Raw genomic sequence first — 12,199 nt, forward strand, 5'->3', positions numbered from 1 at the left:
CCGAGCCCATCCCCCACCGCGGCGGGCGTGGCTCGGACCTTGATCCCCCTCTAACGAAGCTAAGGCCGTGCCTTAAGGCCGGAGGGCGAGGGCCGCGGCAGTCCGAATGGAGCGGCGACCGCCGAGCCGCTTGGGGCTGGCTGGGCAGAGGGGGCTCCCGAGCCTCTACGGCCCTCTCCGTCCCACAAGCCACCCTGGCACCCTGGTCAGGCGAGCCAGGCCGCGCTGAAATGGGCGCTGCCGGGACCCGCAGCCCGGGACCCGCGGCCTTCCCCTGCCGCCCCACGCCCCCCGCGGCCGGTCTCCCCGGCGGCGCCCGGCCACGCGGCCCCGTGCGCGGGAGCCGGCTCCTCGCCGGCCTGGCCGCCCGCCCCACTCCCTTTAGGCACGCAGCCCATTGGGCAGGCCGGCGGGCCACCTCACCCCTGATTGGTGGGAGCTGTGTCTGTCACCGGCGGTGGGGCTGTCCCGCGCCGGGCTCTGCTTCTGCCTCCGACTCCTGCACGGGAGAACAGCTCCCGCGGGATCCCTGGAGTCAGCCTACCTGAGGCCGGCTTTAAATCCTGCCGTCGGCTTAAGAGCTGAGAGGGCGACGCTCACGCTGAGCCCCCGGCAGCCAGTGCACCAGCCCGACCGCATGCGCCGGGCAGTCTTTCACGGAGGCGGGCTCTAGGCGGTGCGCACGCAGAGGCGGGGGGCGGGGTGGGGGCGCGGGCCCGCCCCAGGGCGGGACCTGGGTGCGCCGGACTCAGGGTCCGGAGTGCGCCGGCGCGAGGCCGGCGCGCTTTGCTAGTAGTGCTGCCTGCTTCTCCGGATCAATTTCCCAGCGCTGCTGTCGCCCGGCAGACGCAAGAGGTACGAGACGGGGCAGGTCATGGCGTCTTTGCCTTGTAGCCTTTGTCACAGCCAGTGGTTCAGGCTTCCTCTTTTGAGGGGGAGGAGACCATGTTTTGACTCACACCTGGCAAATCCATCGCCTGGCTCCAGCCCCCACCCCCACCCCGCAAAGGCCTTCTAGGAGAGGCGAGATCCATCACACCGTGTCCCTGAACCGTCCGACCTTGTGGGCAAGGTGGTGCGACCCCAACCCATCTCTCTCTCTCACGCGGCGCCCTCTGAACCAAGGGATGCCGACAGTGTCACTCTCCGCCTCTATTACAGGGAAGGCCAAGACGGCGGCTGGGCGCTGGCTCCTTCCTCATCTGATGGGAGTAAGAATGAGAGAAGCAGAAAGAAAAGCCGGTGTGAAAGCCTCAGTCGCCCAGCCGAGTTGGAGGCCAGTGTCGCTGCACTGGAGAGAGCCAAAGGAAGAGAAATCAATACGGCGTGGCCACACTGCGCAGAGCATTATAGACCAAGGATTTTCTTTCCCCCTAAGGGCAGTGGAAAGCCATAGAAAGTTTTTTGAGGAGGCGGCTTGGTTTTGCTTTGAATAGTGAATATATGTTTTTTTCTCCAAACACTATACAAGTGTATACTTAAAAAGTAAGTCTCTGCATCCCAGTGTTCTGTTTTCTTCCTTAGAAGCAGTTTGTCACAAGTTCTTGTATACCATCATTGAGGGATGTAAAGAAAAGGTATGACATGATCAGACTTGTGTTTCAGGAAAATGACTCAACCAAATGGATTCCAAGAAACCAGTTAGGAGATTTCTGCAATGGCCCCGAAGAGAGGCTTCTGGCTTCTTCTATCTGAATCACCGCTTCTCCTGCTCTGCAAGCTGCACTCAGCTCCAGACCTAAAACATGCTTCGGGTGTTTTACAGCCACACTTCTTTCAAGAAACATTTGGTGTTTATCAAAGTGCCTGGGACATGATAGACACTGAGAACATACTTGTCGAAGTAACGAAGGAGCTGTAGAAGATATAAAATTAGCCCCTCACTTAGCCACTCTACTGGGTGACCACTTTACCCTTTCCTCTCCTTCTGTAAACCTCTACTCTCTCTCAGCGGATGGTCTTGCTTCCTATTTCATTGAGAAAATAGAAGCCATCAAGAGAACTTCCTTGAGCTCCCACCACCCTATCCATCAACCTACTTTCGTCTGTGCATACAAGCTCTGCCTTGTCTTCTGTGCTGTGGACAAACTGTCCATGAGCCTCTTCTCATTGCTTCAAGTGCCATATCCTCTCATCAATTCAAGAATGTCCCGCTAGTAGTTCTCCCCTCCTGCGTCATCGATTTTCCCTCTCTCCTAGATCACTTCCACTAACATGATGCAGTTTCTCCCGTCTTAAAACAAAACCCCTCCCTTGACTGTACGTAATTCTCTGGCTATCCCTCCATTTCTCTGTGCCCCTTTTCAACACAACTCCTAGAAAATGTTGTTTATGCTTGCTGTCTCCAATTTCTTCCCTCTCTCTTGAACTCATTCTGTCAGGCTGTTGCTCATGTAATTCCACTGAAACTGCTCTTGTCAAAAATTAACTTCTACCTTCCCCCACCTCGTCTCTATACCAGCCTAGACTCGCAAGCCCCAGATAAAGACACCAGCGTGGCTGCATATGCATGATGTGAGTGTGTGTGTGTGTGTGTGTGTATTTGCATATTTGGGCAGCTCCTCTCACCCACCTTGAGCTCACAGACTCCCTGTGGACTTCTGGGTGCAACCATCCTGTCCCCACATCCTGCCCCTAAACTTACTACTTCGCTAACAGTATTTGTCACAGCTTGGTCACTCCTTCCTTAAAATGTGTTCTTTACTTGGTTTCTAGGAAACCACTTTCTCAGTTTTTCTCCTATTTCATAGGCCTCTCCTTCTGCATCTCCTTCCCTAGATCCTTTCCACCTCCTGACCTCTAAACATCGGTATGCCTCAAGGCTCAGAAGATCCCTTCTCCACCTATAATCATTCTCTGGATGATCTCATTCAGGCTTTAAATACCAGACTTTAAATACTAGGCTTTAAATACCATCTGTATCCTGACAACTCACAAATTTGTATTTCCAGCCTAGACCTCTCTCCTTATCTCCAGTTTTGGGGCCCTTCTAAGCACGAGGTCCCAAAGTCTGCCCTGCGCAAATGTACAAAAGGCCACGCACCTTGTCTTCAGCTGTGATGATTCTTTGATGCTGTTCGTGCTCCAGAGCTCCCCCTGGGATCAGGCTGAGGCTAGACTCAGCTAAACCACGGATTGCAACCTTTCTGTAAAGGGCCAGAGATAGTCAATATTTTAGACTTTGTGAGCTATACCGTCTCGGTCACAACTCCACTCCATCTTCATAGCCCAAAAGCCACCATAAGTGATACGTAAACAAAGTAAGTGTGACTGTGTTCCAGTACAACTCTTTACAGAAATACAGTTTTGGTCTGAAGGCTAGTTTGCAAACCCCTAAGCTAAACACACCTCTTGTCCAGCTTCTTCCTGCCCCATCCTGCCTCCCTCATTCCCTTACAGGGTGCACTTGAGAGCATTCCTCAATTATTACCCGGGAACCGCATCTCAGACTTGGTTCCTAGGGAGCCCAACCTAAGGCAGCACGCCCCCTGCAGGTCCCTCCCGTAGTGCACTCGCTTACCTTGAGACACTTCTCACAGGGTGCTCACATTGCCTACTACTTGCTTGTCTGTCTCCTCCACACCAGATTGTAATCTCCCTGAGGTTGCCTGACCTTTCTGTGTCTCAGTTCCCTTATCAGGTACAGTCTTGTTGGCCTTTTAATAACCAGGACCCAGCATATTTAATTCCCACTACTGCCCTGTGATATACATGCCACCATTATTGCTGTATTTCATATGATAAAGCCAAGACTGAAAAGCATAAATGCCCTCCCAAGAGCACATGTAAAGTTTCACTTTGAATCCTCTTTCCATTTTGCACCCCTCATTCTATCCATCACCAGATCTTGCTTATTGTTTTCTAGCCAAGGCTACTTTGAGTTACTTTTTTCACTTTCACATTAATATCCTAGCCTGGCATTCTGGTAGATTATCTGCTGGAGAAACGGGGCAGGAGAGAGCCTACAACTATTGACTAAAATTTGTTGTTTTTTGTGTTTTTTTTTTACCAGATTAGAGCTATTTATTCTAAAATTACATTTTACTTAGTTTTTAATAACTATGTAAACAGTACAAAATTCAAAAGGTAAAAAGGAATACACAGTAAAAGCCTTTGCCCCCCATACCTATGCCCAGCCACCTAGTTTTCCTCCTCGAGACAACCACTAATACCAGTTTCTTGTTTATCTTTCAAGAGACACTCTGCGCACATGTTTGTATCCTTTCTTACTGGCTATATATTGTTTTAGCATGAATGTGTTATGTTGGATTTTCCTCCCTTGAGCGCTAAGCTTTCTTTAATGATGTTATTTGGCAAATTAGATGGTTATACCCTCACTTTGTTCATGAACGGATTTAAGGCCATTTGTGTGTGTGTGTGTGTGTGTGTAAAATATGAGAGAAAAATGAAGCAAAGGAAAAATAAGGGTAGGAACTTTTTCTCTTCAGTGATACTCCACTGCCTTCAGGATAAAGTCAAAACTGCACTTTGATGTATGAGGCTGTGCGAAAATTGGCCTCAGTTTACCCCTCTAGCCACATGACCCACCCTAGGCCCAGCCACACTGGACTCTTCCGGTACCCTGAACATGCCATTTGTTCTCTTTCTCACATCTGGATCTTCACACAGACCGCTGATGGAATATCCCCTTTTTCTTACTAAAGTCACATTTCAGCCTGGCCTTCACGTCCCCGAAGTAACTCATCTGGACGGCCTCCTTCCCTTGAGTTGGGGTTCATCTTTCTCCCCCACGTTTCTGTTGTTGCCTGGATTTCCCCAAGCATAGCACCTACAGATTGTGGGGGGGGGTTCTTTTTGTTTTAATTTATTGATTTATTTTTGGCTGTATTGGGTCTTCGTTGCTGCGCACCGGCTTCTCTCTAGTTGCGGCAAGCGGGGGCTGCTCTTCGTTGCGGTGCGCGGGCTTCTCATTGCAGTGGCTTCTCTTGTTGCAGAGCACGGGCTCTAGGCGCACGGGCTTCAGTAGTTGTGGCTCGCGGGCTCTAGAGCGCAGGCTCAGTAGTTGTGGCGCACGGGCTTAGTTGCTCTGTGGCATGTGGGATCTTACTGGACCAGGGCTTGAACCCGTGTTCTCTGCATTGGCAGGTGGATTCTTAACCACTGTGCCACCAGGGAAGCCCAAGAAATGATTTTTTTATATACATAAATCCACATAAAGGCGGGGAGAACAGGAGAGATGACAGGAGTAAACATTTTGTTTGTTTGTTTGTTTTTGCGGTACGTGGGCCTCTCACTGTTGTGGCCTCTCCCGTTGCAGAGCACAGGCTCCAGATGCGCAGGCTCAGCGGCCATGGCTCACGGGCCCAGCTGTTCCACGGCATGTGGGATCCTCCCGGACCGGGTCACGAACCCATGTCCCCTGCATCGGCAGGCGGACTCCCAACCACTGCGCCACCAGGGAAGCCCCCAGGAGTAAACATTTTGGAAGCAAGAAATTAGATGAATGAATGAAAACTGAGCAAACTTAACAGAGACAAAACCCCAGCCAGCAGTGGGGAAACTGAGAACCAAGTTGGTTTACACTGAGGGCAGGAGGGATTATTACAGGAATGAGACCTTGCACAACTGTAGGGGGAGCTGAGGAAGCGAAGGTCCGGAGTGGGGAGAAGGGGGATCAGAGAAGTCAGTAACAAATCCTCCTAGAAAATGATCAAAAGTGGACAACGTGGAGCTTACTGGGAAACAGAGAAGCAGGGCATGTCCGGCCGCTGGGAAGTGGGGCTTGTGCAGAGGCCTGTGGGGAGCTGGGGCCTCGGGTAGCTACACATCAGTGGGCCCAAGCCTCTGGTGGTGTGCCCAGGGCCACTGTGGGCATTTGGGGAGAGGAACTGAGTGTGGCTAAGACGACAAGTTGGACCCCACCGAGCATGTCTGCATCTGTCACCATGTCACCTTCAGACAATAATGGTGCCGCTGTGCTTCTACCCCCCAATCCTCACAGCAGTCCCTCCGCTGGACCCTCTCTCACACGGAACTCTATAGGGAAAGGGATTCCAGGATGTATGGTTCCACTTTAACCAAGTTGAGAGTAAAACTTGGAACACCTCGAGTGCAGGGGACAAGAATTCAGAAGGAGGCTGGACGCCAGCTCCAGGGGTACCACAGCAGACCCGGCTTGGTCGTGCCTGGAATATGGGCTGAGAGAAGGAAATTCTGTCTAGGCTGATGCTCCTGTAGCTTTGGGGCTCTCCTTCCACTGAATGCATATCCCAGCTAAAACACCCTCTACTTTTCCACTTGGAATTGTCACTTTCAATTTTGAATGCCTCCAAGTCGTGGCTCTGCTCTTTGCCTTTCATTCCCCGTCAGACCCTGGCTTCCCATTCTGGTTGGCAGCTCCCGAGCCCATAGCCACTCAGAGTCCAAGCTAAGTCTTGTCACTGCTTGGCGGGGCGGGAGGGGGTCACGGGGAGGGGGGCGGAGCTGCAGTGAATCCTCCCCACAGCCCTCCCAGGCCTTTCCTCCAGGCAGAAGGGAAACCCTGCTTTCATCCGTGAAGGTCCTCTTTCTTCTCCAGCGAGCCCAGCCTGCCTTTCTTACCTTCTCCGGAAAGCGCTGGCCTCAGGTCTGCATTCTGCCTCACAGCCTCCCTCTCCGGCATCACTCACTTCTCCAGTGTGAACACCTGCGTTCTTTAGCGGCTGCCTCCACAGCCAGTGTGTGAAGGGTTCTGAACGCTCACTCCACTCCTACAGGCCCAGGGTGTGCTCTCTTGCCTTAATCAAAGGCCACCTTGCCCCGGCCGACAGGAAGTTAAGCCTCCGTGACAGACACCCTAATAGCTTAGCTAAGACAAATATTTCTCTCTCAATTACATAACAGCATTCGGGTGAGTGGTCCTGGCTGACAGGCTGGTCATCCAGGGACCCAGGTTCCTTCCATCTTTTTACTCTGCCTTCTCAAGGGTGTCATCCTCGTCTGCGTGGTCAAGGCCGGGTTCCTGCCGTGTCTGTATTCATATTCCTGCAGCAGTGGGGAAAGAAAGGAAGTGAAGGGAAAACGATTTCCTTTTAAGCAAATAATGGAGAAGTTGCCCACAGCTTTTCTGTCACATCCCACTGGTCAGAACAGAATCAGAGGACCACGTCTCGGCCATAGGGGAGGCTGGGAAATGTTATCCCTAGCAGGGTGACCATCTGCCCAGGTAAACTCTTACGACTATGGAAAAAGTGGAGAATAGATTTGGGGGGAAAACAGAAGTCCACCACAGCTTGGCTTCCACCTAAGGCCTAGGGATAATCACTCTCTTCTGCATGCACTGCTCACTTCTGGAAATATCTCTTCCCCTTCCCCATCCCAGACAAAATTTACAGTCTACGCAGACCTAAGTTTTCTCGAAAAACATAAAAATGGCATCATCCGGTGTAGCAGATGCTGTCATCACCCTGCCCACATCCTTAGCCCTCCAGGGCACGTTACCCTGCCTTCCAGCTCTTTGTTCCTGAAAATCTTCACCTAGGACTTTCTGTGGCTGCCAGAGCCAGCTACACACACAGGGCAGGCCTGATGCACTGGAGAATTAACGTCCTTCCCCTGAGTCTAATTCAATTCAGCTCACCTCAACCAATGCTGATGCAAGCCCACCTGTTCTGGGCTCCATGCTGGGTACCAAGGATACAGAGAAGCCCAGAGCTCCATCAGCACATGCTAGATGCCAGACGCAGTCCTGACTGCTTTACCTGCATCCCTCATTTACTTCTCAAGGCAGCCCTTTAGGGTTGATGCTCTTCTTCACTCTATTTTACAGATGAGGAAACTGGGGCTTAGGCAGCATTAACACCTGCCCAAATCCCCAGCTTGTAATCAGCAGAGATGTTTGTCTGACTCCAAGACTACTGAATCTGATGAGAGATGCTCCCTGGCCCGAAAGCAGGGCGGGTAAGGGAAGAACTAACAATCTATGTTGAACCCAACAAAGAAACATGTGAAACTAGGCAGAGGATAGTTTCTTTCACCTTCTTGCTGGAGAGAATGTGTGCCGGTGAAGAGCTAAGGAACCACCACACCATCCCCGGGATGGCTTACATGTGGATTGTTACCTGGGGGCAAACACAATTCTATATTTTTAAGCCACCATTATTTTGAATTTCTTAATAACAAACTCTTTTAACTCAGTGCTTCCCAATGCTTTTCACATTGTGGAACATGTAGAAAATGACAGTATTTATATGACACATCAGGGTGTACTCAAGATTTGGGAATGTGTATATAGGACAGGGTGAAAATACTAATTACATTTTCTGGATAGTACATAATTATGAAAAGAAATAAAATACGAAGTATTTAGGAAAATAGTAACCACTGAATTAGGAGAAAACTTCCAAATAACATCTTTTCAAATTTTTGATAAGAAATCAGCTTGCTTCCATGAACATTTTATAATAGATTCTGTATTTGAAATGGCCACAAAATTCCTGATTATGTTCTTGCAATTATGGTCTCTTCGAGTTCATGAATATCACCATTGACAAGAAATGTTCATAAGCAGATGCTGTGAATGGCAGTGAGAGCTACCATTTTCCCCCCACTTGTCAGAAACTCCTTTCTTGTTCTTAATAGAATTAGGATCCTTTGAATTTTACTTTAACGATGCAATCGTTCTCTAAATCTAGTGGTTTGGCTTTTTCTTTCACTGAAAAACGTAATGTTGAAATTTCTCTTAATAATATAAAGGTCTTTAGAATACAATAGTACTTTGTTCAAGTTAAGTACTTTAAAATTATGATGAAAATTTCTTCCAACTTACACAGACAATGCTCTATTAGTCTGAATCATTTTTCTTTAGGATTCAAACAATAACTCCAACTTAGTTCCCCAGTCATTTCACTTCTCCAAAAGTAAAATTTTTCTTTGATTCCATAAATGTTGTTAGCACGTATTAATATTGTGTGGAAGGACCCAAGACCACCCTCAGGCTCAATGATTTGCTAGAAGGACTCACAGAACTCAGAAAAGGTGGCATATTCATGGTTATGGTTTATGACAGTGAAAGGGTCATCTTCCAGGAGCTAGCTGGTCAAGGGCTAGTCCCAAAGACCTTGGCAATGTGCAATATTGGGCCACCCGTGCCTGCTGCGTTAACTCATGACTACACAAAGATACTTTCCTAGGATTCTTATAATTTTTGATCAAGTTCATTTAGACTCAAAAATGTCAATTAAGGGCTTCCCTGGTGGCACAGTGGTTGAGAGTCTGCCTGCCGATGCAGGGGACACGGGTTCGTGCCCCGGTCCGGGAAGATCCCACATACCGCGAAGCGGCTGGGCCTGTGAGCCATGGCCGCTGAGCCTGCGCGTCCAGAGCCTGTGCTCCGCAACGGGAGAGGCCACAACAGTGAGAGGCCCGCGTACCGCAAAAAAAAAAAAAAAAAAAAAAAAGTCAATTAAGTAAGTCATATTTTGAAGCCAATTACTATCCTTCAAAAAAAAAATTGTAAAGCGAGACTGGTTCACAATTTTTACATTTCCTTTTTATTATTTTTTTCAGCTCATAAAGTCTTGATAAAACTCTCTTTGGAGAGTCAACCCATTTCTGTGTGAAACAGCAGAAAGTAGTTTTATTGTCCTATTTCTTCCCATAAGGCTGAAAATATACATGTCTGAGAGCCTTGGGTTTTAATTCACCATTTTGATGATATCAGTGATTGTGGAATTCAGGAAATCTTTACAGACGTTAACTTTCTATGAATGAAAGAATGTGCTCCTGAAATCTCAGGATTTGGGGAATGAACTTGTGAAGTAAAGCCTTGACATTGTGTTGTTGCAGCCACCCCAGGAGACCACATACTCACCTGGTGTTGTCCATTCAAGGTGCTCATTTACCTCTGACTACTTCCTCCTCACTGGGTTCTGAGAATTCTGCTGCTGCTTCTAACTGACTGTGGTTACTGATGCCTGTAGATTCGTCACGCTGCAATGCAAAATTTTTGGAGCTTCTAGATTAGCTTTGGTTCTATGTCTGAGATGTTTTCAATGCATCCATAAGATTGTTTGGAAATGGCAATTTCTCTATTTGCTTCTTCAGCCCCAAACTTAGTGCTGCTGATTTTCATGTAGGCTGGTGAATTGAGTGATTCTGCAAATGGGTGAGATATTTGACTTGGGCTATTAAGTGCAGGCTATTAACTTGCAACCGGTTTCTTGTGCTCTGCCTGAAAGTGTTGTAACAGAGCTTATAAAAGGACTTTGTTTCTTGCTTTGCAATGACAGACATTTACCGAAGATCAAGTCTTTTCCTGCAGTTTGCAGTTAGGTATAGGCAGAGGTGTTGTCCTTCTGCTCCTCCATCCTTAGCATGAAGCTTTTATTCTCACATTTGCCTCTATGTGTCCTCATGATCACAAGGTGGCTGCTTTAGCTCCAGCCTCAGGTTCACATTCCAGGCAGGAAGAATGGTGCAGCAAGGAGGAAGTGGCACCTCCATCAGGAAATCAATGCTTTCTCAGAAGCCTTCAGCACACCCCTACTTACTTCTCAGTGTCTAGAACTGGCCACCCTAGATGCAGATGGGAAATGTAGCTTTTTAGCTTGGTACATTGCCTCCTTGGGCAAAATCAGATATTGGTTTCCCTAATCTGGCCTCAACTGACTCTCAGATTTCATCTCATAATTCTTCCCCTTGACTTCTGTTCTTCAACCTTATTGATTATGACAGACAATGTTATTGCTCCATCAAGAGCCCTTCAGATCCCCTTTTCCCACTGTGTGTGTGGCCCCCAGCTTTGATATGCTTTTGTTTCCAATACCCAGTACCCATAGCTCTTTTGGGTGGCAGGGCAGCCTTTAGTCTGCTGAAGCCCACTTTGCCCACATAAAGTGTCTGAGCATTTACATCTCCTTGGAGTGACCCTAAATTAGGGATTGATAGGAATATGAAAGTCTCAGTTGCCTTCGATTGGGACAAACTCTAAGACGTAACTCATGAGCCAGAGCTCCCTTTGGGATCAGGCTGAGCCCACCCTCTGCAGGATTCTGCCTGAATTCAATCTTTTCTTGGCTTCCTTTTCTAGCCCTGCTTCCCCCGTGCCCTTCCTGGTTACTCCCCACCCCCATCCCTAAGGGAGCACTTAATAAATCACTTGCACACAAATTCTCATCTTAGCATCTGCTTCTGGATTCCTTGACTTAAAACACTGGCCTTCTCACTGTTCCTAGCATATGCTAAACCTGCTCCGACCACAGGGCCTTTGTACACCATCAGGGAAGCATGTATCTCTCAGAAACATGTGCAGTCCAGAGCTTCACTTTGCTCAGGTCTTTGCTCAAGTATCACCTCATCAGTGAGAATTTCCTTAACCACACTGCCTAAAAGAGTCCCCCTCCATTAATTTCTTTTTCTTTTTTTTAAAAATAAATTTATTTATTTACTTTTGGCTGTGTTGGGCCTTTGTTGCTGCGCTCGGGCTTTCTCTAGTTGTGGTGAGCGGGGGCTACTCTTCGTTGTGGTGCGCAGGCTTCTCACTGTGGTGGCTTCTCTTGTTGCAGAGCACGGGCCCTAGGCACACGGGCTTCAGTAGTTGCGGCACACAGGCTCAGTAGTTGTGGCTCACGGGCTTAGTTGCTCTGCGGCATGTGGAATCTTCCCAGACCAGGGCTCGAACCCGTGTCCCCTGCATTGTCAGGTGGATTCTTAACCACTGCGCCACCAGGGAAGCCCCCCTCCATTAATTTCTATCCCTGCTTAATTTTCTTTAAATTTCATTTATCGCTGCTTTAACGGGATATAATATATTTTATTTTTGAGGTAAGAAAACAGCTCTTTACATCCCATTAGCATTTAATGAGGCACTGAAACCGAGCAGGACCCTGTGGGGTTCCTGGGCATGGAAGGCTTTCGAACAGTTGTTAGTCAGGGAAAGGAGGGGATGCAGAGACAAAGGAGGAACAGTCAAGAAACAATAGTGCCGCTTTAGGTCAGGGTCCTGGTTCCACCTCAAGGGATACACATAACAATATCTTTGAGCTCTTTTACAGAACTAAAACCCCTAACAAATGGAAGATGTTAGCATTCTTCATTCCAGGGAAGGTCACAGTTTGATAACCCCAAGAAGCTCATCAGGAAACCACCTGAGGCCACATTAAAGGAGTGCAGGCCCTGCACACACCCTGATCCTTATCAGCAGCCCCGCCCTTGAACCATTGCTATAAAATTCCTCACCAAATCCTCCCATGTTGGGCCA

At 48.6% G+C, this 12,199-nt stretch overlaps 1 protein-coding gene across 3 annotated transcripts in view; it reads right to left on the reverse strand.

Annotated features, from left to right (window-relative positions):
* Positions 1–685, reverse strand: part of CTPS1 (CTP synthase 1) — a 30,654-nt gene extending 29,969 nt beyond the window's left edge. For 2 of the 3 annotated variants that reach the window (XR_007475947.1, XM_004266375.3), the window contains exon 1: positions 545–685. Coding sequence is in view for 1 of the 3 variants with exons in the window: in XM_004266375.3 (XP_004266423.1) it covers positions 545–639 (95 nt within the window). In the remaining 2 variants the exon portion in view is untranslated. Of the gene's footprint in view, positions 1–423 lie in introns of all 3 variants that reach the window. The other variant, XR_007475951.1, reaches the window with a different exon arrangement.
* Positions 686–12,199: the final 11,514 nt, after the last annotated feature.

This window comes from Orcinus orca, chromosome 1 (assembly GCF_937001465.1).
Source record: "Orcinus orca chromosome 1, mOrcOrc1.1, whole genome shotgun sequence".
NCBI lineage: Eukaryota > Metazoa > Chordata > Mammalia > Artiodactyla > Delphinidae > Orcinus > Orcinus orca.